The 26,248-nt window shown below is 38.4% G+C and overlaps 1 protein-coding gene across 2 annotated transcripts in view; it reads left to right on the forward strand.

The window, feature by feature from the left end:
• The window catches only part of GRID2 (glutamate ionotropic receptor delta type subunit 2), a 1,475,972-nt gene extending 1,454,997 nt beyond the window's left edge, over positions 1 to 20,975 (forward strand). Inside the window, exons 16-17 of one of the 2 annotated variants that reach the window (XM_087434599.1) lie at positions 13,246 to 13,303; positions 18,522 to 18,590. In XM_087434599.1, the coding sequence (XP_087290725.1) occupies positions 13,246 to 13,266 (21 nt within the window). In that variant the 3' untranslated portion in view covers positions 13,267 to 13,303; positions 18,522 to 18,590. Of the gene's footprint in view, positions 1 to 13,245; positions 13,304 to 18,521 lie in introns of both variants that reach the window. The other variant, XM_087434598.1, reaches the window with a different exon arrangement.
• The last annotated feature ends 5,273 nt before the right edge of the window (positions 20,976 to 26,248 follow it).

A 26,248-nucleotide genomic window follows, 5' to 3' on the forward strand; every position in this document is an offset into this window, starting at 1 on the left:
CGAGTGAAAGGATGAGTGTGAACGCAAGTTAATTTCTAGCTTCAATAGCAGGATGTTATTGAAGAGCTCTGTTGGATTCTATTTTCCCTAAGATGGAGGAAGCAAATCACCGGTGAGGGTCAAGCGTCAGAGATTTTAGAAGAATAAAGAATGGGAGAGCTGACTGGAGCAACACAGATGGACTGGTGTAGAGCTGGGACTCAGCTGAGGTGGGAGTCCACGACCTTATCGGGGCCTGATCTGTACAGTTGTAATTTTTTTCAACCATTCTCAGCAGCTTCTTTTTAGCTACAGGAAGACAGAGAGTTAGATTTAACCGTGGGTCTAGATTTGACATAAGTATGAATAAACAGCAGAGTAACCGTTCAATGTAGTACTAAACAAAAGTCAATTTTAATGGGGTGTCCTAGTGGTATATGAAGTGTCGGAGGAGGCCATATTAATTAGGGTAAATAATGCTACTTAGTATAAAGTAACGCTCCCTCCACTGAAAATCTTAGTGCTCCACAATAATCTATAATAGATTATTTTTCACTCATGTAAAGTTCAGAGACAAGCAGAGGATCATCTTCCAAGTGCTGATTTAAAACCCAGGTTCCTTCTGTCTAGTGGCTCTCATGCCCCAGGACTTTGGGGTCCTCGGATGAATCTTCTGCATCCAGCTGGCAGACGAGGTACAGAGAGAACATGGAGGATTGTGGGAATTTTAGTACCCCAGATTTAGAAGTAGCACTCATCATTTCCACCCATATTCCGTTGGCTTGTCCTGTGGCCACATCGAAACAGTTTTGAAAAGCATCTGACCTGACTGCCACAGAGGCACAGAGTCAAGTTAAGAGGCTTTGTAAATCTAAACATAAAGAAATAACAGGCTCAACAAGATAAAATGCAGTTGAAATTAAAACGAAAGCACATTGATTTTCTGAGAAAATCAACAGAATTTGGTGATTGCTTCGGTCAAGGATGATAAACAAAGTTCTGTCTAAAGCACAGCATTAAAAGGAACAAAGGTCAAAATTCAGGGTTAGTGAGCCCTGCCTAAACTATCCTATTTGAAGTTGTGATCCCTTCCCCCAACATGATCCATTTCCCCTTACATGGCTCAATTCTTTTTCATAGCACGTATCACCTTCTAACATACTATGCATACTCACTTGTTCCTGTCTTTCTCCTTCCCCTATAATGTAATCAAACCGACGACAGGGATTCTCACTGTTTTGTTCATTGCTCTTTCCTCAGTGCCTAAAACAGTGTCTGACCTATGGAGGGTCATTGAATTATTATTTCTTGAATGATTGAATGCCATGAGATTAACAAGGTCCATTACAGTGAGGTCAAGTTGAAGTGGGAAATACACACACATATTCACTAATGCTGGCTTAGCTGTAGAAAGCGAAGGAAGACTCAAACGTCATGACAGAGGCTGGAGGTCGGATATCTGGAAGAACAGTAGACTCAGGGAGAATATTCTGTATGTGGAATGAAAGACATTTGGTTTTAGAAATACATTTGCAGTGAAGGTAAAATTTCCAGGTGGATATATTCAGCAAGACATAGAAAATGTAGAACCTGGATTTAGCCAAAACATTCTGAATTGAAGTCTCAGGATAAGAAGATGAAAAGTTATTCAATGGGCAATGATATTTTTGAGTACCCAAATTATATGATCTAAGGAACATTCAAAGGTAATCTAGTGGCTTCCTATTGGATAGAATAATAATATCACAACTTAATTCTGTCAAAAAAAATTCTCATAAGGAAAATATTTACTGCATTATTTAAATCAATATCAGTGTACTTAAAGTACCATATACACAAGAGAAATCAAAAGCTTGTCTCGCGGTTCTGCTGAAAAATGATAGGCATCTACGCCCTCCTGTGGTGGTTCTGGATAGAAACAGCCTTCTCCCTCGAGGACTCCTGAATTGAACTCTTCCCTGACCACACCATGGAAGAACAGATTATCTTTTTATTGTTCTGTATCTGTGTCCTTGGGGAACAAAGAAATAACCTTTTTTCTTCTCACAATCTTTCTCTTCTTCGTATCCATCCTACCCCCAAAGTAATAGCTAAAACATGAGGATAATAGTAATAATGGCAAAAATCTCAGTAAACAAATACAAATGCTAGACAGATGACCTCAAGTTTTTTATAATTCAAATTTTCAGTAAATAATCGTATAAATGATTTTTAATTGCTATTCTGAATTGTTTATTTGAATTTCACCTAAATTAGCTATTATGAAATTTAATAAGAAATAAGTAAAAATATTAATGCCATATCTATAGGTAAAAAATACTTAGAAATATCCAAGATAACGTCCAAGCTCCACACTAATAATTAGGTGTTTTCAAATAAAGAAATTGCTGGTGTTTCAGTCATGACTTCACTCCACAGAACAGTTAGCCTGATACTGAGTGAGCGAGTGCTTCCTCCTACTAGCGCACCCAAAGGTAACTTAGCCAGTGACCCCAATATGACCTCAGTCAAAATCAATTTCCCAATCCAGCATACAGCACAAAAAAAGTACATTCTGAGGATATGTTTTGGTGTCACATTTTTCCAATGTTTTCTTCATAAAACATTGACTGAAATTACAGTAAAATATCCTCCATAAGCCCATATTTTTCTATCTCCATTAGAATAATAAGGGACACATTGTACTATATTTGAAAAAAAATTCAAATAAGCTCAGTTTAAGAGTAGTTTTAGAGGCTAATTGTTATCTAAGACAAATAGCCACAGACTCTCTGAAATTGAGAGTATGAGTTTCAGAAATATCTGAACCTGTAGAGAATTTCAGAAAATTTGAAACATTTTAACAAATATTAAAAATCTGAACAGTTTCTCTCTATATAGCCAAAATATAAACAGTGGTTTCCCTTAATTACTTTTTAGAACATACAATAAAACTAGCATGAATAATTCAATATAATTGTCTAAAGTGATTATTTAGAATCTAAGATAGAAAGTAAGGTAAAATAAAAACAGTCCTCAATTTACAAAAAGTTCATTTCCAGAAGTTCATATACAAGTCACTTATCTAAACACATGGTGTATGATTTCATGGTGGGGGTGGGGAGGTGGGGGCGGGGGGGAAGATATATATAATGGTTGCTTTTTAGGTTAGCCTTCCAAACATGTTTAACTGTTAACATTGTTGAAATAACTTTAATAAAATATTTTAAAAGCAATGTTTTACATTAAATAGGTTGCTGTACAAAGAGAAAAATACAATAATACAAAAGAGCATAACATTTTAAATATTTTTAAAGTACTGGTGTCCTGAGAAAATAGATTTAGTGTCATTATCAAGAATATGGAGTCTAAAGGTCAGAGTTCAAATCCTTCATTTGTCAGCTGTGTTACCCTAGGCAAGTTACTCAATGTCTCCGTGTTTCATCTTCCTCATCCATAAAATGGAAATAATAACAGGACATTCCTCATAGTATTGCTGAAAGGATTTAATGTCAACATTAAATGCAAAGCACTTAGAATGGTTCCTTCTTCACAGTAGGTTCAAAATAGTGTTTTAATGTTATTAATCTGCACACATTTCTGTCTAAGAGATAGATGCTGCAAGAGTGCAAAATATGGTAAACCTAACGTTTTATCTTTCAAGCCAGTTCTATGAGATCTTTATTGAAAGAGATGTGCAAATGAAGATACACGTATTTGCCACTCTGTTGCTTGGCACTTTTGTACAATCTTGGGAAACCTCACAATATAAAGTAAAAAAAATTTTTAAACATTCAAATTTTAGAAGTATAAATTTTATTCCAAAGAAAGCAGACTTTTACATATGCAATACAATTATTTCACCTTTCAGGGTCAAAATTGTTCTTCTCCTATGTATTAGAATGTTTTATCTTAAATATTTCTGAGCTTTAAGAACTCAAAGACACTTCAGCAACTTTATACAAAGATCGTATCGAAAGGCAAGTTGAAAATCAGTGAGGTAACCCTGTTTATGGAAGCTCTACCACATTGACACTAAAATACAGTCTTCTAATGCTAAAAAAAAAAAATTCTATCTTCTCACAAAAAAAAGACTGCTAACATTAAAGAGATTTTCATTTTTTCAAGGTTTCATCCACTAAAAATGTGTTCATTTTTCAAATTAAAATAGAAACAGAAAAAGAGATGGAGGCAGTTTGTGACACAGTAGGCATTTGATGTTAGCCGAAGTAGTGACAAACACAGGGCAGCGCTGAGTCTCTTCCTTTCTCCAGTCGCCCTTCAGGAAGAGGAAATGCTGTTTTGTCCTCCTCTGTTACGCTGTGACTCCTGCTGTCTTTTTCAAAGCCAGATGGTGGCGCTGTGGTACCATCTGTCGATATTTCAGCTTTAAATTTTCAGTCTTCTACAAGCAATAGCATTTTGTGAAAAGACTCAAGCCCTCTTTTGAAAAAGAAATTATTTTAATCATTCTTTATTCTTCTCTTTAGTGGTAGGTAAGCCCACCATTTAAGTCCTTTTGTTTAATGTTTACTCTCTTTACAAGAATGTATCTAAAATCTATAAATATAGGTGACTGACAGTGTACTTTCTAAAAAATTGAGACTAGGTGGTGGTAGTTCGTGTCATTGTTATTTTTTTCTTAGTTCATGAATATAAAAATGAAAAGAAATGGGTATATTTTGTCCACAATGTTTTCAGATAGCCATAATTTATGTATAAAGTCTTAAAACACCTCCTACCCCCAACCCACTGCCCAAATCTTCAGAAAAAAAGGCTTTTCTCAACAAAAGTAAACTCACTTTTATTCCCAGTCCCCCCCCCCCCCCCACCGCCCCAGCCCTCTCAGCTCTCGGTGAGAATGCTGTTCCTCCTGAAAGGGAGGTCACGAGGTCAGCGCGGTGATGCACACGTCCTGCTCTAGTTATCCGGAACAGCTGACCCTCGCTCACTGTGATCACTGTTGATCTCATTAAACCACCTTCTCCTTGGGAGTCTGGGTTTCACCTGACATCTACCCCAAAGATGAAAAGTGAACACTGAGTTGGCGGATGCAAAATGATGAATTGGGCCATTTCCTTCCCCACCTATGTTGCTATCAATATTGTGTTCCTTTTGCCTTTGGCCCACCCGGGACAAAAATCACGCCGGCTAACCCTACCATAACCCTTCCACCCCACCTTTAATTCTGAATAAAATGAACGTCAGAACAACACAAACCAATGCAACTATTGGAACGCCAGGTTCACGTAGACATATCACAGGTGAAAAATGAAGCCCAAGAGGGAAGACACATCAGAAAAAGGCAATATAAAATTTTAGAGTCTAACCACAAGGGCCCCTGTGACCCGAGGCGCAGCATCAGCATCACTGTGTTGTCTTGATGGCTGAGCGAGGGAGGGGCGAGGATTCATGCGTCCATGAGGGCCCCGCTGGAGGTTCCACGTGTCCCCTGCTCACTGCCACAGCCGCTGCTCAGAGAGGCTTGCAAAGCGCTGGGCTTCAGACTTCACAGTTTCACCTCCTCTAGCTAAACTGTAAAGCAAGTTATATGATATAGCTGCAGTTCTCTATAATTACTGTTTTGACTTATTTTTTCAATGGAAACTATGTTCTTTTCCAAACAAAACCTTATGCTGATTCCCAATATGTCAAACAAATTAAAGCATTATGTTAAACATAAATTTACTTTATAACTTAAAGTTTATGAAATTCACTTATTAAAACACAATAAGTGAGAGGGCCGCCCCTTGGCGAAGCAATTAAGCGCTGGTGCTCCGCTACTGGTGGCCCAGGTTGGGATCCCGGTCGTCCACCGATGCACCGCTTGTCAGGCCATGCTGTGGCAGCGTCCCACATAAAGTGGAGGAAGATGGGCACGCATGTTAGCCCAGGGCCAGTCTTCCTCAGCAAAAAGGAGGAGGATTGGCATGGATGTTAGCTCAAGGCTGATCTTCCACACAGAGGGAAAAAAAAAAAAGGCAATAAGGGAGGAAAATGGATGACTATTCTAGACCAAAGACTGAGTATTCAACTTATTTTGGTGTTTTGATGGACCCACACATAAAAGTAGTATAAGAAAATGTCTGTACCACAGAATGTAAGGAGGCTGTTCCTAACTTGCTTTCACAATGTGAGCCAAAAAGAAAAGGACACTTGAAGTCACTGGATTCTAATAATGAAGATAAAGACATTGATCTATAACTTACTTTAACAGCCATTGTTCTAGAACAATGCTCTGAATTGTTGGTTTTGTTTTGTTTTATTTATTTATTTTTTTGCCTAGTTCCATTTTGTTAGGCAACTTTCAATTCCTCCTACGTGTGGAGCTGGTCTTAAATGAGAGAGATATTTTCAAACTTGGTTCTATGGGAATTCCAATCATTATTGATGGTTGTATATAATTTAACATGCTTTTCTCTCTTTCTATTATCCTAGTTCCAATTGTCTTCTAAATTGTGATATTGAGATGCACTTAAAAACAAATGACTTACAACAAAAATTTCACAATAAAAAAAAAGTGACTTGAGGGAACTTCTTTCCAAAACCGTAATGCTAGTTAGTCCTTTTGTGAACAAGACATATAAGTCAAAAAGCATCTTCTGATGAACACTGAGGTGAGGCTGTGCCTCGATGCTTCAGAGGCTCCAAGGATGTAGGAAAAAGGAAAGTAAATATGAGGAACACCCTCTCTTCTCAGCACACTTTCACCCTCCAGTTTTCACATCTTGGCAGTCTCCTCTAGAGCCTTTGAAATCAAAAAGGGAAAACAAGATGAGAAGAGGGGAAGTGCCAAGAATCCTGCCTTTTGTCAGAGACCAGTCCTGGGTTATCATCCTAAACTCTTGTGGAATTCTCTTTGAAAGACAAAGGCTTTCTCATTTCTCCTGTCCGCAGCAAAAAAAAAAAAAAGAATATGATTTACCTGATTTCAGATTTTCTTTAGGGAAACTGTGAATAAGATGATAAAATATAATTTGTTTCCATCGTAAATGTTTCTGCAAACTATAAAATCAAACTCCTAGCAGAAATTCTATCAGGGTGTCCCCAGTCCTGAGCATAAACGTTAGGTTCCCTTTTAGATGGCAGTGATACGTCTGTGGAGTTTTATTTCCAGGGAGACAGGGCAGGATTTGCTGCTATGCAGACTGAATAATGTTGGAAGCCAACATCATGTCACATTTTGTGTGCACTTTCCAAAGATTAATCCAAGCGTTACAAATGGGACACAGACTGCCATTGTCCCAGGGACACTTTAATAACCCACACCTACAATATTCAACCTGTTGTTTGCATAGGGACAACTTTGGGACACAAAAACCCACCAGAACGACTTGGGGAAAGGAGCCATGGAGAGGCAGAGACCCAGGCGCCGCGGCACCTCCACATTTCATCCTTCATGGCAAATGAGTCTGTTTGGAGTTTATTTATGCTTGAGGACGGGGGTCGTTCAGCTTGCTTTCTTCAAAGCCACTCAGCGAGCACGTCTTAAATCTGCTGCGTGCTAACTCAGTTTCTTCCTCGTGTTGCACTTGCAGCGAGCTTTGCCAACTTGCAGATAATTTTTGTTTTGTTTTGCATAATGCAGCTCAAATTAAGTAACATGGCCACATGCCCTCAGGATTTAAGTTGTGCCTGGCTAGTTTCTTCTTTTATTTTTCTCCCCACCCTCTCCCTTCCTTAAAATTCCTGGCATCTGTTGTTCTACTAGTATATTCTTCGAAGACTCAGGAGAAAGCTTCAGGATGAGAAGACCGTGAGAGGAAGATGAGAAGAACTAATAATTTTCACATTCCCCCATTTGTCGTCTTTAAGTACTCCTATAAAATACTTAATTATTATTACAATTTTATTTACTTTAGAAAACAAATTGTAATGGCCTAGTAGACGAGAATTGATAACAAAGTTCCATATTGAGTTTAAAATATCAGCAACATATTTTTCATATAAGATATTTTAGTATAGAGATAGAAATATTTAAGAATATAATGAGCAGAATCATAAATAGTTATGATATATTTAATCCTAGATATTTTGAACGGTATCATACAAATAATAACTTTTTTCTTTTCATAATAGTTATTACCTTAGTATATGGTAGCATGTCTGTAACAGATGGAAAAATCCAAAACCAAGAGAAATTTTAAAAAAATAACAACACTCTGGGGAAATGGTAATAAAGCTAAAAGATTTACAGAAGCATCATGAAGGAAAAGATTATGATACTTATCAAAAGGAAACCGTATACAATTCCCTTAATTTCACTTTAATAACAGTTTCCATTATGTGAAAAATTACAAGAGACAGAGAGATAAACTGAAAGCTAACAGTATACATTTTGCTAAAGGACATACTTCTACAATTTAAACTTAAATATGATACTTATTTAAATAAATATAGATAAATCCACATTAATCTCACACTTAAATTTACCTTTAGTGCTAGATATAATTTTTTAAAAATTAAAATTATTGTATTTCTTTAGTATAATATTTTTATTTTTATTATCATTCTTATAACCAGGTGAGTAAGTATAGGCTTCTTCTTGTCTTCTGTAAATATTATTAACCTTGAGGTATGAAAATAATATGATTTACATAGGAATATGTGTAGGATGCAGTCCGTGAAGGGTCCTAAAAGCAAGTATATTAATAGCAAGTAGTTCGTGTGAAAACTGTGTGGAGATTGTTGTGACTTTATAAGCTTAGTTTGAGAACATAATGTGATACAGCTGGTGGGGGGAAGAGTGGAGGGAATGTATGGAGACATCTGAGCTTGTTCTCTGCTCAGGGTCTCACGAGGTTGAAATAAAGCTGTGGGCTGAGCTGCATTCCTTTCCAGAGCCGGGGTTCTCTCCCAAGTTCACCTGTTGTTGGAAGAACTCAGTTCTTTGCTGTTGTGGGTCTGAGGCGCCTGTTCCCTTACTGGCTGTTGGGCAGGGGCTGCTCACTGCTCCTCAAGCTCCCACAGCTCCTTTCCGCTTGGCCGTTCCCCTAGGCCCTCTTGGGCTTCGAATCTCTCTGACTTCCGGAGGGGCCCAGTTCCTTTTAGGGGCTTACCTGATTAGGTTAGGCCCAATCAGATTATCTGGCTTTTGATTATCTCAAAGTTAACTGATTAGTAACCTAATCACAGGAGTGACATCCTGTCATATTCACAAGTCCTGCCTACATTCAAGGGGAGAGGATTATACAGAACTCACACCAGCATGTGGGAATTTTGAGGGCCGTTTTAGGATTCTGCCTACCACACAAGTGAAACGGTTGTGAAGGAAATAAAGTAGGAGATAGGGAAGAGGGAACATATTTAGATAGAATGGTGAGAAAAGGCCTCCCTGGGGCAGCAAGATTTGATCTGAGACTTGTAGGGCAAAGAATGGGCCTTCATGGGAAAGCACTTCAAAAGGGTATTGTGTTGCTATTCCAATTCAATGTATTACAATATTGTTATAATTACACTTGTATGTCAAATTACATACTAATTTTTTGAGATTTTTATAACAAAGAAATTCCTACTTCTAATGCATATTTTAAAATAAAATTTCTTTTTCTAGAAGCTCTCATTCAGTTCTTTCGGGACAGAGAACTTGTGATCTGTTGGAGCTTAGCTGCCTTTCCAAGAGGCCCTGCAGAGAAATATCTCAATAGCTGTCGGTGGGGAGATGCCAAGGTGGTTTGCTCTCGGAAAGATGCAAAGAAAATCCCCTACAAACTAAGAATTATAATTTCATGGTGGTGGTGACTGTGTCAAAACCACTCATGCATTCATTCAAAAAGCACTTGTGGTAGGAGATTTTTGAAATATGACTTTATGTCCTACCTTCTGCAGTTTTCCCTCCCCGCTTCCTCCAAGCACAGAGCCAGGCCCTGGGTGTTTCTCTGCTGGGGGATCTCTCAGTGTGGAAGCAGGGCCAGCAGGTGCTTTTCCTTCCCTTGTTACCAACTTAAAGTTATCAGAGAGGTAACGTTAGGGGATCTGGAGAGACGGAGATAGAGAGTTGCTCTAAGAGCGTTAAGAAAGAAGAGGGACAAACATTTCCTCCAGGATAAATAAAGGAGGGCAGGGGTCAATGGGTTGGGGAGAGGGAGCTGTCAGTGACAGGGGACCCTGAGAAGAGGCTCTGGGGTGCGAGATCCCAGTCTCTCCAAATAGCCCTCCTTCCAAAACACAAGCAGAAGCAGCAAAGCCATTGGACTTGAAGGGGACCATCTCCTCAGCCTGGGACAGTGAGCATCTCATTAGAAAACCAGTGTGGACCAATGACTGGAGGAGCCTCCTAGACGTGGTGGCTGTGTTTAAGGACCCAAGACCTTGGCACAAATGAGGTTGGAGGGCTCGTGTTGGGACATGAAGGAGAACCTCACTAACGACTGCGATTGAATTCTCCAAGTCAAGTTTAAGTCACGTGCGAGTTTGCAGACTATGCATCGTGCACGTAACATTGAACACTTATGTATCAGGTGCATCAGGAAACTGCTAACAGAGTCTGTCTTCGTTAAGCCACATTCAAGAAGCAGAATTGCGCTTACAAAGCTTACAGACAACATAGAATAAGTTTTGCTAGTTTCAATGGTTTGAAGCATTTCTATACCTTGGAGATTCCAATCTTCCTCTACCTTCTCAAATGCCACGTCCCCCCTCGGAGTGGAGCACAGTGTAAAAGAAAGAGAGCTGGCCCAGTTAGCCAGAGTCCTGGGTTGATTCGTGTGGCAATCATTTGTTGAGCACTCTTTATTATCCGAGCATGCCGGGCTTACAAAGACAAATAACACGAGTTCCTGCTTTTTATATTGGAGAGTGGAGAAAGGAGAGAGAGAGAAAAGCGGTTATAGGCAGTATGCATAGTGGTTACTCACCAAGGCTCAGAAAACAGGAGTTCAAATCTCAGCTCTTCCGCTGCTTAGCTGTCTGATGGTGGGCAAACCATTTAATGATCCTCAATTTCAGTTATCTCACCCGTTAAATAGTTTCTACAATTAGTAGAATCTATGAATGATTCCTGCCTCAAGGTGATGTTGTGGCTAGGAGGTAGTGTTTATGAAGGTTTATTATTATAAGTCACAGCAAAGCAATGTCTTAAGGACTCTGGTAGTGTATTTATGTGACTCCACGTGGATTTCTTCAGTCAACATATCGTTACTGAGGACCTACTGTGCTCCTCGATCTGAGTGATAAAAGTCATATAAACTCTCTAAGACTGCCTCCTTTATAAAATGAGAAGTTTGGAATAGATGATCCCTAAAGTCCCTAAAAATTGATCATGAGCTCAAGGAGAAACTGTACAAAACACCAACTCATTGTTCCTTTACAAAAATGCATAGACTACATCCACATAGACATATTGGGGGGAGGGGGAGGGAATGAAAACAAAAGAACAAAAAATATTAAATTGAGCCAAGCAACTATTTACTTTTAAAATAAAAAAAAAAAATTTGGAAGCTAGCTAATAACTAAAATTTTGAATAATTGAATCATTTCACAATTCCTGTAGTGAAATAGAGACTCTGTGGTTATCTGGTCAATGTACTCAATAAAAGTAACCAATCAGTATTATTTGGGTACGTGTGGGATCTCAAGGATACCCTTTTACTCTTCGTGTAATTAAAAGTTTAATTTAAAATCCGATTGAATTCAGTCAACTAGTTTCTAATCCATTTGCCGTGTTTTGCTTTTGTTTAAAAAAAAAAATACTTGAATAAATCCGTAGGTGTCTGTTTTCCCAAGTGGTTTCTGTAAACATAACTGTAATAATTTTCAGTGAGACACTAAGGAAGTCTTATTTTAGTCATGAGTCAAATAAATGGAAACACTGCTAGGTCTAGAACTCATCAATCCATTTCAGGAGGCCAAATTTCTCTTAAATTTTTGCATATTTTTAAAAAGAAAAGCACTCGTGTTTCCTGGGATGGGTTAATATGAAGAGGATGAGTTAGTCTGATACCTGGCATGCCAAACTTTTATGTCATTTTATGGGTTAAAGATAACACCTCTGCAGAAAAGCAGGAAGAGGTAAAAAACAACATGACCATAGCAAGATTAGTTCTCCAGCACCATTAAAATATATGATATGACAATCAGTGTGACATAGCGTGATGGCAGCAATCCTGTGTAAACGGGGAGGCCCCGGGCAGCACTCATCCAGAACCTGGGCCTGCGCTAACGTTTATCAACAGGATGAGAACTTGATATGACCCTTTGCCCGCAGCCACTGCCAGAAAACTAGAAAGCATTGCAGTGTCTCATATGCACCTGCGCATCTTAGCAAATTTAGGATCAAACAATTTGGAAATATCCAATTTCTAGAAATGCTGTGTAACATTAAGGAAAAAAAGAATAGTTTATGTTGCATCAGAAAGACAAAAATCCTTCTTTTGTACTCTTCTATGTGTTTTTGTATTGTATTAAATATTTGGGTTTTGTTTAAGTAAAACAGCCCCATTAAACTTTCCAGATAGCATTTAGGGGACTATTTTGAATCCCCAGCCTTTACCATTATAAAGAAGTTTTAAGTAGGTTATTTATAGATATTTGCACAAATATTCATAAATAGTAACCCAGATACATGTAGAAGGAACTCAAGAAACATAGTTATAACTGTGTTTTTATAGTTATTCCCACTTTGTTAGAATAATCCTTCTACGTTATTGTTAAAAATATGTATTTTACGAATATTTAAATAATTGAATCATTTCAGAAATCATTTTCTCTCTTTCTTTTAAGCTGTGGATATAGAGACCAAAGTTAAAAAGAATTGTGGCAATTGGCTGGTTGATTTGTTATCTAAGCATCAAATATGTTGGAAAGTGCTGAATGAATTCAGTGATACCACTAATTACTTTCCTTAGAGTTAATAGGTAATGTCATTAGCATAAACACATAGTGCTCAGTACATTTACTAAATGGAATCAAATTTAATTGAAAATAATCAACTGTCTGCTGGTCAAATTTCTATTTTTTCTATATCTGTTATTCAGCTGGTAACATAGTATTTTTCAGTAACCCTAGCAATATACATACATAAGAGTAAACTCATTTATACAAAAGTAAACAACACATCTAATTAATATAGATGGGTTTTCTAAATTCATCAAATGAACCAGATAATTACCAAATTTCTAGTTAAGTTTGCTTTTTCAACTGTTTTCATTTTAAAAATAAGAGGTTTCTTTTAGAGACGGGTAAAAATTGAATTTAACAATTATTTGAATGTCTTAGGGTGATAAATTTGTGTATGTGTAAACTTAAACTGTGCTATTTTTCCTTATTTTCTGTTTTGTTTATTTTCAGTTCCAAGTTCTAATTCAATGACATAGTCCTGAAAGATTTGCCACATAAAGTATAATATGTGAGTAAACAGAGATACTTTAAATAAAACATAACACTGTTTTATTAAATATTTTTCATTTATGAAAATAGAAGTACTGATATTGGGTATAAAGTAATTAACTCCTCCTTCTATCTAGACTTTCTATTAATAACGTAGATAGTGCCCTCTAACAATAGTTTACAATACTCACAGCAGCATCGCCTCCCACTTTATAAACAAGTAAGTAGAGTTAAAGCATTGCACTTCCTCACATCGTTTATTAAAGGACAGCTGAGGACCATGTACACTGAAAACAGCAGCTATGCTGATGCCGTAGCAGCAGTGAAACAGAAACACATTAATTTATAGTTACAGGGGAAATGTGGTGAAACTGACGAATATATGAATGCAGATAGACATAGCTCAGGTTAAATTACTATCATGGGCTCAATTCAGGTTAGAAATTGCACCAAATGCCTACTTTGCAATTAAATATTAGAGTATATCTAGCCCTTTCAAATCACATATGTAGAATGTACTCTTAATGTGTTTTAATGCTTTTGGGGAGAGAGAAAATCTAGCTTCTAGGCCTGAATCTTTCTGGCCGCTGCACAGTGGCTGTTTCAGACCTGGGCTGGGCGCTTATGTTTCCGATTCCTGGGAAGTTCTCTTTGCCACAGGGCGTGCCCTGAAACACATCAAAAGAACTAAGTTCTACAAAAGAAAAAAGAAACTCAAGTAGGCTTGAACATACAAAGAGAGGGAGAAAGAGATGAGAAAGGGGCCAGGCAGAGTGTTGAATACAAAATGAGTTCAGCCAACCCCAGGAGCTCTTCATCACTTACATTTATCTTATTCCGGGAGAGGGGTGTCAAAACCAGCCCTGACATACACCACCCACTGCCATTGACTTTGACTCCATGTGTGAGCGTGTGTGTGTGTGTATGATGTGCATTGTACATAAAAACAAACAGATTTCATGAGATATCACTGTTACCTCACCAGAATTGAAAAGAAAACATTTGAAAACACAAATTACCAAAGTTTCAAGTAAATAAATTTAGCATGGTTTTCTATTAACTAATCTACAGTGTTTATATCGAAATCCTGTGTGTGCACTGCTTTAACATCTTTGCTGTAGTATTTATACTGTTTTCTGTACTTGTCGTCATAAAGCATGTGAGATTTTCCATTTCTACTGGCAATATTTTGTACATTTAGTATTTCAGGGTCAGAACTCATAGTCGAAATCTCTGCAACAAGATAGATTCTGTATGATAAATAAAAAACATAATTAAAATGTAAATGGTCCAAAAAACTGAAGGAATAAGGGAAATATTTTCTGAGTCTATGTTAATTCCATCTTTGACATTAATGCCCCCAAATTCTCTCTGTGTTGTTTAAAAGTATATTCTAATTGATAAATCTCTTCTGACACATTTTACTATCTTGGCGAGACCATGGTCTTGAATGTCTGCACAAATTTTCTAGAGATAGAAAGCCTAACGTCAGGTCTGACTTCACTGTAGTCCTGCAATGGAATGGCCTGTAAATTTTGGTGGTTTGGAGGTAAGTAAATTAACAGTGAATGGGAAGAGATGAACTTGCAAGAAAAAGAGAGAAAGAGAGACAGAAAGAAAAGTGCTCTCAAAAAACCAAAAGACTTTTCTTGTTAGAAAGATTTAGCAACATTACATAAGGAGCACAGTTAGAACTTCAGTACAAGTTTTTGTTATCAAGAAAGACTATTATAAATAGTAGGTTCAAGACAGTGTCCAATGCGTAGGAAGATTTAATCTAACATGCTGATATTGATTTCCTAACAAGATCAATTGAATAGTAGTGTGTATCTACCAATATTATGATTTTTATTTTATTTTGCTGCTTACCTGAGGTTTTCTAATTTCTGCTTTACTGTGTTTGCATCACTTTTGTGTCTCTAGACTGCTAGTACACTATCATTATAATATAATGCTCACGTGTTGCTTTTGTTAATGGATATTCAATATGAAAAAGATTTTTTAAAAAAGATTTTTGCAAAAGGCCACCAGCACACTTAGGTGAGTGTGTCAGGTTTTCTTAGGGGCCTGCGTCAAGCGCTGCTCTGATGGCCTTGCTTGAACAGACAAAGGGTTTCTGTCAGCCAGCAGTGTGGAATGAAAAGGAAGAGTCCCTGGGCCCTGTTGACACACAGCGGAATTATGCGGCCTTAACCACAGTGATCTTTCAAACTCATTTACAAGACTTTTTCTCTGTTTCAGCTTTCTTTCATTTTCTTAAGCAAATAAAATGATTTAAAATTTTAAACAAGAGTTGAAGCAGTCATGCACTACTCTGATATATCAAAATAAAATTATATGATTTCGATCTCATTTCTACAACGAATTATCCAGAAAGTCTGTCTTGAGAAAGAGGAATAGAAATGACTAAGAAAAAAATCAAACATAAGTCACAATTCTGAATGTTGATGGTCCCAGTTCAAGTTTTTTTCTGCCTTCAAAATCAGCCCCTTTTCAAATATACCACACAGATTCCCCATATGATTTCATGTGGTTGCATTTTTTGTATACTATCTGTCCAATGAACATTCATCCTGTCTCCAGAGGTGCCAGGGGCTAAGAGCATAGGCTCTGAGGTGGACTGAACCTCGTTCCAATCCTGACTCTGCTGCTTACTAGCAGTGTGACTTCAAACAAATTTCTAAACCTTTCTAACCTATTTCCTTATCCATACAATGGAGGTGGTAATAGCTCTCATCTCATAGCATTGTCGTGGGGAGTAAATGAGATTGAATTAGACACTAAACCAAAGTGCCTGGTGCAACCTATAATAATCATTCAATAAATTTTAGCAATTATTAAGCTCAAAAAATAATCTTTGACTCGTGCTTCTTGATCCTTCACATTAGCCGGCTTCAGAGACCCCTTCACTTGGCATTTGTGCCTTTTTCTCTTAGATTCTTAGCGCGTAAAACATTCTTGGTTCTAGACCCTTATCTCCTCATAGCTAGATTGTTTTAACAATAATTCCAATTGATCCCTTGGTCCATTTGTACTTCTTTCAAACCTGTATATCACTGCCAGTTTGATTTTTCATAAATAATGCTTTCAGCAGTTCTGTCCCCTGCTGTTAAAAATCTTTACTGATTTGCTCTTTCCTACTCCTCTGCCTTCAAGGGCCTACACATTCTGATTCTGCTCAATCTATATATTATTCCCTGATGCAAAAATCCAGTTTGGTATAGAAAATTTTCTGCGATATAATTTTGTTCATTGATTCCTTCACATAGTCAACAAAGATTTATTGAAGGCCTACCATGGACTAGATGCTAGGGGTGCAAAGATATTAATTTCCAAGGATATAAAAATAAGTAAAATATTCTCCCTGCCATCCATGAGACTATCACAGACAATAGACAATTAAAGAACTCATTATAATACACCACGTAAGAAGAACCCTAAAGAAGCATGGGACAAATAAAAGAAAACTATACTGTTGTAACATTCTGCTCCTGGGTGGGAAGGCCTCAAGATAGATTAGAAGTAAATGATTACAATGTAACAATGTATTGATACCATACTAGGTCCTGCTTGTAAGAGTCATAGAACCCTAAAAGTTTGCGTATTCTTCATTAAAAATTCCCTCAACCTGTCCAAATTCTAGCCCTCCCCACAAAACTAGTCCCACTTCCTCCATGATTTCCTCCAATACTTGATCTTCCTCTCCAGAGTTACTTTATATCTATAAGTCTGCACTATTTAAGTTAGTGGTGGGGTATATGGAATCTTCAAGTGTTTGATATTGTTTTGTGTATGATGACTTAGCTCCCAAAGATATGAGCAGAATTCATATCACATACAAGTACATTTCTTATTTTCCAAAGAAGCTAACTTAATTTTAATACAACTATAGTAATAAATAATTAGTAATTGGTTAATTTTGTATTTTTGATGGAGTAAATGTAGACTTTAAAAATGAGTATTGCTTTCACATTATTTGCTAGTCCAGAATTTCCTAAAATTTATTCTCTGTAGCACCAGTTCTACAAGATGCTAATAAATATTACTGAAAAACTTAACTCCATGTTGAAATGTTGGGGACATACTGAGTTAAAATAGTTAAATAAGATTATTTACTACAAGACTTCCCAGAGCCTTTAAAACTTGTATAATTTAAGTCTTCCAGAGAAGTAGATATTAGGCAGCGTTTCCCAAATCTGCTTAATGACAAACCCCATTTCTTGGAATTAGTATTTACAGAACTCACTTTGGGAAATTCTGATGTCTTCTAAAGTCTTTGGAGCTGATTTCTATTTTTAGCTCAGTCAAACTATTTGCATTGCTGAAATAACTGTTTATTTAATTCAATTAACTGGTAAGTGCTATCATTCCACTAACACTACTAGGAAGACTTAGTCTTCTCTGAATTCTATAACATTAGCAAAGATTTTGATAAACATGGCACCTGGATGCAAGTTCTGCCCACAGGGACATAGAGACAAGGATCTCTCTAATCCCTTCTGAAGCTGGCCAAAGTTGAGATTCACAATTTGTGCCTAGGCTCAAGGTTCTTGCTGTTGATCTAAATTTTTATGATTCTGTTATTTGATGGCTGAATTATGAGGTCTACCCCTTAGGTTTCAAGAAAGAGGGAAGTTTCTTATTTAAGAGTATATATCTAAATAGGTAGGTTAAAAAACATTTTACAATATCAAATATGATCAGTGATTACAACTTTAGTAGGATTTATATGTTTATCATTAATGATTAGTGTGTTAAAGCTTATGCATGGTCTGAAACTAATAACTGAAAGTCAAGAGCTGAGATTCAAGATCTAAGGAAAAGGGGTCCAGGATATTGCACTTGACTATATATCAAGACCACCTTTGCTAGAACGCTCTATTAACTCTCCCTGTGAGGGCAGTACTGACTTTGTTTTCTGGTGAAGATATCCAAGGCCTTAGCCAGTGTAAACTACCAATGTATCCTAATCTAGACCTGGCTGAACTCTAAGGCCCTACCTTAAACAGGTTCTAGTGACCCAGCAGGCAATATGCTCTGCTTCCTGAAGGCTGCCTGGTGTCCAGAACACCTGGTGCCTAACAGGGGAGCTTTGCAGTGGCTGTCATCATGTTCTGCTTTGTTTACAATGGACTTTTAAAGTGGAGCAATGCCTTATAAGTAGTGGTAGGACCATGGAAAGCCAAACCTTGTTTGAAATCAACCTTGATATGACCTTATGCTTTACTTTCCCACAGGCTTCATCCCTGCAGAATGAAACCACATCTGAAAGAAGGAACGCTTGGCCATTAAGGCCCTGTTTGAAACTTGGCACCAAAACCTGGAGAAGCCAGGCATCCAGTCATGGCCTACACCAATCATCACAACTGGGAGGATCTCTGGATGACCCATAACCTCTACCAGCACCAGAGCTGCTGATCTCTTTCCCACCTATTGATTTCAGGAGCCACTAGATCCTGAGTACCCAAAACGGGTGAGCTGATGTACTGTGTCCTAAGCTAAAAAATCATATTCCGTTCAAGGAAGCTGAACTCACCAGGTCGTGACACCCAAAAATCTTTGCTGTAATCCACTCATAGAAGAGAGACAACAGGTCTGTGGCTTTCAGCCACAGGTCGTGGGGCCTGCTGGAGCCAGCCCACTAGCCTGGGAGGGATGCTTTTATGCAGTGGACTTCTTGCCTATGTGCCCTGGTCAGGAGCACTCACGCTGAGGCCCAAGTATGTACTACAGCAGCTTTGTCCTCCAGTTTCTACCTGTTCAAGACTCACCACAGTTTCAACTGTGGGTCTGGGGATTTCTGATGGCCAAGTGTCCAGGGAGATGTGGAGGACCAAGGAGAATGTGCCTTGGCAGAATCGAACCAGAAAAACACAGAGGCCTCTTCTAACCCTTATTGAACCACTGGTGATTGTGATTAATCATCTTTGGAGAAATTTTATTTCACAGAGCTCTCTCCGTATTGCTAAAACAACGTTATCTTCATATTTACCAAAATGATCCACTTTTCTCCATGCCAGGGGACATTGCCTTTACCCCCAGTGGCCATCAAATACCTACATTCTGCATGGATCCCTGGCTAATGTAGAACCACTAGTTTGAATCCACATCCAGTTAATTTGTCATTGTAGACAAAGATCCCTTAGATCATGATATTGTACCCTGGAAGAGCAGGGCCTGGGTGTACTATCCACCACGAAAATAACTGAGTTTTTCTCTACCCAGTTCCATATTCATCTACAACAGCTCTTCCCGTGCAAATCAATCTCTCACAAGTAAAATATGGAGGCATCCCATGAAACATCCCAATCCCCCATGAATTCAACCAATTTTTGTAAAGGATCTAATATGTGTCCAGCACTGTATTAAATTCTGAGAATACAGTGGTGAATAGGTCATAGTGCTTGCCCTTAAGAAGTTTACATTCCAGTGGGGAAGTCAGACAATTAAACAACATGATGAGTGCTAGAGCAGTGTATTGAGGGCCACGAGAATTCCCTCATCTCTGTTTTTTGACCACCCAAGGTGCTCCTAGTCGCCCAGGCTGGCTCACAGATGATCTTCTGATATGCCAAAGCAACCCACGAGATTCAAGCCAACGAGCAGCAGCCCCCAGGGGAACCCCTGCAATCCTATGGATTCTGGTTACTAATGCATTTTGTAAACCACCTGACTTTTAAACAAGTTAGATGCTCACTTACTAAGCGCCTTCCCTGATATGTCATCAAACTGGTAGCCCTCAGGATGGAGCTGCTCATAAGTGGAATCAGGTTGTGAAGTTGAAAGACATGGCTTCAAGTTTGGGTCCTGGCATTTGTTATGACTGTGGGCAAATCACTTAAACTCTTTCATCTTTGGTGTCTTTCTTTGCAAAATAAAAATAAAAACAGTATATGTTATACCTACCTCACAGGGTTGTTGTGAGAATCAAGTGAAAATGTATGTGAAAGCACTTTGTAAATGTTGTTACTTTTAATCACCCCATTTCCCATGGGTTCTTCCTCCTCCCTGCCAAATGCAATGCTCGAATTTACCAGGAGGCTGTATTCCTACACCCCCCACCTCATGCAAGTGAATGGCAGGAAGAAGACAAAGTCTGTGCTCTCCTGGATATTTGGTTTCAGTACGGGGATTCTGATGCCTCATGAGATGACAAGGATCTAATCCAGAGGATCAAAGCCAGGGCCCTACCGCCATATAGACTTTCCACCATTAGCACACCACTACACCTGGGCACTAGTCAGCCCTCTTGATGGAAGGCTTTCCCCAGGGCCCATTGTAGAAAACCCACTCTTGATCTCAGAGAACTAACCAGGCAGCAAAGATTCAGGGAACCACCTGGGCTCTGGCTGCCAGAGGAATCACCAGCCACTCCAGTGGAGAGCATGCGTCCCAAGATAGAGCAAGAAGATGGTTCAAGAAGACACTGACCCAATTAAACCAAACATAAGCCCTCCCTGACTGCCTGACCTATTATAGTTGGGCTGGCAAGAGACACTCCTAGACATTCACTTAAAACAAAGATTTGGTGACACATTTCTTCTTTAAGCACAGTTTATCCCTCAGGCCGACCTGGCTCTTGCTTCTCTGATTTTGACTTGTCTGCTCCCTGTCTGTCCAACAGACCTGTAATCACATGTGTTCCTGGGTTACAGATCTCATATGTCCCCCTTATCCACACACACACACACACACACACACACACATCAATGAGGAATCTCACCCATGTTTCCTATCTTACCCACATGGCCAAGCCCCAGCCCGGCCTTCCATTTCTGGTGATTCAAAATGGGTTCTGAACTGACGGATCTAATCTGAGTTCACTCTTCCTGGCACAGTCTATCCCAGATTGGAACACTGACTCTATTTCAGTCCTGGGTAGAAGTTTAAATAGAGTGCCTATAGAGCCATGGGTACTAGCAATCCTTTAAGGAAAAACAAATTGGTTCCATCTTTCTGCTTAGAATACACCAGCTTCTCCAAAACTAAGAGCATATTAGCATGTAACTCCAGGAATAGCAAAAAGTTTCTATAAAAGATCTCCTGAGTGAAGATAATGATGATTATGTACCAAAAGATCAGACAGGATTGGCATCCCAGAATCTTCAGAGTAAGATCTTAAGCCTAACATAGAAAATTTCAACTATAATTCATTCCTCAGATTCCTGGAGCAAGGACAGGGGATGATAGAAAAAAATGTTGATTCTATGTTTATATCAGTTTCCAAAACATCTTTAAATGGAAGGGAAGATAATTCACAATCTCCTCCTTGCTATATGTCAGAATAGCTGACCTAATACACCAACTCAATGAACTGAGAAATTCCCAAATCTTTTCTTAAGGCTATGATATTAAAATTCATCTCAATACTTTCTAAATTTTTTTAAAAATGAAAACAATGCCGTATAGTTTACAATCACCACTTGCTCTGGGAAGGGAGCCAGAGAGACTCAGAGTACCAGCCACCCAAGGTCAGAGGCACTGAGCCAAAGGACCCGGGAAAGAGCAGGCCCAAGCTGGGAAGTAAAGCTGTTGCTGAAATGACAGACCAAGCATCTGAAACAAGATGATCTCCACGTCACGGTAGTTGAAAAAGAAGAGTAGTTAGATCCAAATTGGGAAGCAGATTACGATGTTGGAATAGGTATCAGGACGAATACGACTGGGCAGGAGATGGAGTCACCCACAGCCACATGGTGTTGTCTTCCAGTAGCCTTTCTTGCGAGTTGCAGTATTACATCCTAGTTTCTTTTTCAGAATTAAAATCCTCGTATCACTGATGTCGCTTACATAGCCAGCCCCAAATAGAAACCCTTCCTTATCCACAGACGTATCTTTTACTATCTTGGTTGATATAATTTTCTTTTTCAGAGATTTTTAATTTTTTCATAAATCTTTGATAAATTATTTTATCAATAAAAAATTTGTCAATAAATAATTTCCCTGGTTGAATTCCAGTTCCTTCTTTGGTGACTAAAAATTGGTAATAAAAATGAATTACTTTAATTAATAGTTTGTCTGTCCTTTCATGCCCAAAGCTATATGAGAGGGAAAGGATATGCTAACACAGACTACATGTAAGTGAGCTTGAAACAATTCTCGTGAAACACCAGCCAAGGGTAGCCAAGGGGATGTTTGATGGTGACACACAGTGAGCATTCCAGTTTAACCTCAGTCTGCAAGTTGTACCTCTCTTCCAAAAGTCAGAGGGGATCAACTCTCCCACTGCCACATCAGGACACAGAGACAGTGGAGTGAAAGACAGACACACAGGACAGAAAAGAATAATGCAAGCAGCATTTTGCAGAAAGAGGTAGCTGAACGCAGAGACCAGCCACTCCCCATAGCCGGCAGGAGCGCAGGATTTTCAGAGAACTCGCATTAGAAGTTCCAGCAGTAGAAGTTCCAGCAGTAGTAGACACAATGGTGGGCAGAGTGTGGAAGTTTCTGTAATTCAAGACTGAACTCTGCACACTTTCAAACAGACTGAGAATTCTCTGCTATTGGCAAGAAGGACTCATTTTTTTTTTAAGTGATTGTTCTTACTGAACCTGGTAAATCATGAATTAGTGTGGGAAATAAAGGAAGTCAGCGGATTACAGCCCTTGGGTTAAGAATGAAGAAGATAATCTGAAGGGTATGAGGAGAGTCCGATCCACAAGCTCCCTAGCATGAGAGACTGGAAGTACTAACAGGAATATCACCCTGTGTCCTTTGCAATACACTGTATATACAGTTACGCTTAAATTGACTGCCTAGTAAGTTACAATTGGTTCTTATCATTTGTGTGAGTTCAGTTCTTCTCTACTGAATCTTTTCGTGGTCTTTATAACGTTCAGAATTTATAAAGAACTCTTCAAAATTAACAGAGTACCTGTTAGTATCTGAACTGGGTATCAATAATTACCATCAATATTTTAGAATGCCCAAGCCAAATTAAGCAGCAATTCATAAAATTTATTTCAAACTGAATATACACAAATTATACCAGGAAGATATATCATCTATTACAGCAGCCCCTAATATATAGTAAATATAATCCCAAATTTCCCATCTTCCACTACCGACAAACAAAACTAAATTTCTGTAAACTAAAAATCTACACAGAGAATATTACTTTTTTACTAGCTCAAAATCTGGCAGCAATTAAACCATTCTTTGAAGGAACTAATAACCCAAAGTTAAACTCCTTGAAGGCATTCTTTTTTTTTCAATTTATGTTAATTGAGAGCCATCCATGTTCCAGACACCGCGTTAAGCAATGGACATACACAGTGAGCAAAATCATGGAGTTCACACTCTGGGGTCAGAGAAACACATTAAACAAATAATCATACCAATGAATGTGTAATGGCCAACTGAGATTAATTCCCAGAAGGAAAGGAATAAGGTACGATGAGAGTGTATGACACAGAAACTGACCAAGTTTAGAAAGCTTTCTGGAAGAAGTAAAAAGCTTGAGCTAATGAACAATGAGTAGAAGTTTGAGGAATAGAGGTGGGGAGTGTAGAAAATCTCGGACAGAGGGACCAGTGACCATCCTTCAGTGGGAGAAAGCAAAGCTCATCTGAGAACTGAAATGCCGAGTGGCCGAGAGAACCGGAAGCAGTGCAAGGGAGTGGAGCCCTGAAAGCACAGGTGAGAAGGGTAGGAGGTGACCGTAGAGGTGAGTAGGAACCAACCTATACAGTCTTAGCAGCCACGCTAAGGAACTCAGTCTTCAGCCTAAGAGAATCCAGAAGCCGTTGCAGGTTTTAGCAAGAGTTAGTCTTAAATTTGTTTGCCTTGTTGTGTTGTGTTGTACACAGAGATAGTGCTCAATACACACACATTGAATAAATTCAGGAAAGTTTTTTTTCCCACAAAATATCCCAGAGAACTGTTATTATGTTTTCCTAAATTGAGTGGATTATCAGAATCCTTACTCAGAAACTTCGCCTTAACGAGGCATTCTGAGATGTACATCCGAGTGGGGCCAAGAGTGTTGTTATTGCAGCCTCATCATGTGCGCGGTGCAGACAGGGATTCTATCTTTAAAACAGATACAAAAAGTGTCCCAATCACAGTTGTGCAGATGAAAATATTTGGGAAGCTTCCATGAGAGTAAATGAAGGGATCATTACCATTTACTACTCTACAAGGAGCAGGGGCTCAATTTAGAATGGAAAGGGATAATAAAAGAGCTTACAAATATAGAGTTGCCCAATTTGCATGCACATCGACAGCAACATTATGTTGCAGTCCCTCCTCCATCAACCCTTCCCTCATCCCTGCCTTCAGAGATACTCACCGCCTCCAGCAGAAGCACACCATCAAGTAACTAGGACCGGAATTGGTCTTCTTGACTTTCCCTGCAGACTGACGTGTAGGCTTTCTCAGTTCTGTTAAGTCAATTATCTGTTTCCATTTTGTAAAAACTTGTTGACATCTTTCATTTGTTATTGTCTCTTTAGCCATTCTCTTTGTCCTGTGAGTTTATGCCTTTTTCTGTCTTATTAATGATGTTTGAGGAGGGTGTCTGTGTGTTCAATTTGAAACAATTAACTGGAATTTTCTTATTGTTTTAATTTGCATTTCCTGGTTGAATATGTTTTTCATCTTTATGGACCATTTTTACTGCTCCTGAATGAATTACCTGCTCTTATCTTCTGGCTCTTTTTCTATCAGGAACTAGTCATTTTCTTATCAAGTTTAATGGTTCCTTTTTATTTTATATCTATTAACTCAGTGTGTGTAAAATTTGTTGCAAATATTTTTTCTAGTTCGTCATTTACTTTTACCTTTTGTGATTTTTGTACATGAAAAAGGTTCTTTTAGTTTTTATGTACTATAATTTGTGGAACTCTTTCATTATTAAAAAGCATTATTGATTTTAAATTATTTAGCTAATTATTGGATTATTAAATCTTCCAGTTATTTTATGCATAGAATGCCCTTACTTAGCCTGATATGTGTAGAACACTTACTCACATTACCTTCTACATACGTTTATAATTTTGTGTTTTTGTATTTAACTTTTAACCCATCTGGAATATATTTTTTCACGTAGTACAAGGAAAGATTTTAAAAAAATGAGAAATATAGTGTATACCATCAAATACATGAAACATAAGCATAGAATTATGTACAATTTAACAAATGATTTAAAAGTAAATACTCATTCTACTACAACCTGAATCCTTCGCTAAGGATCTACTTTTGGGAGAACCCAAACTAAAATAATTCATACTGGAAGTGGTCTAGGAAGCACAAGCTTGGATAGATTTCTGGAATTGGATCACTCACTTGCCAGATGGCAACAAAGACTGCATTGTTAGTGATAAGCAGGTTGTGATAAGCCCTGGCCTGCTGCAGGGTCACTGTTACTAAGAGTCTCTTGCCATGGTGAATTGGGACAGCATGCAGGAGAAAGGGGATGACTGGGATTATGCAATATCTCTACCATTTGAGAGATAACAGCAGCAGTGGGTGTCATAAAAGACTGCAGACATAGTAGGTTGTTGTTAAGTACCATGGGCACACCACTGAAAGAAAATGGTGAGCTCAAGTCAGCCAGCCGACAACTCAGGACACAATAAAAAATCCAGAAAACCTCTATGACGTCCACATTTACTGCAGCCAGAAGGCAGTACAGGCTGAAAAGCAGGCCTGATTGTGAGAGTAGCAGAACTGCAGAGAACGCTTACTACACAGCCCTGGCAAATTTACTATGCTGAAGTCAAGGCCCTGATAGAGAAGAAATGGGAACCTGAGGATGGAATGGAGACATAAGTGTACATGTGCTTGGATCCCTATATTCTGCTGAACCAGCTAGGCCTCCTGAAGTAGCCCACTTTCCATTATTCAAGAATAGCCAACTCTCCTTGCCTGGAGACCATGCAGAGACTTTATGTGACTAAGGTGCCTCACAAAATAATACTTGCCTTCATCGAGATTTGCCCCATCTCTTTCATAGTTTGTAGGC

This window comes from Ceratotherium simum, chromosome 8 (genome assembly GCF_057802395.1).
Source record: "Ceratotherium simum simum isolate JZ-2026a chromosome 8, ASM5780239v1, whole genome shotgun sequence".
NCBI lineage: Eukaryota > Metazoa > Chordata > Mammalia > Perissodactyla > Rhinocerotidae > Ceratotherium > Ceratotherium simum.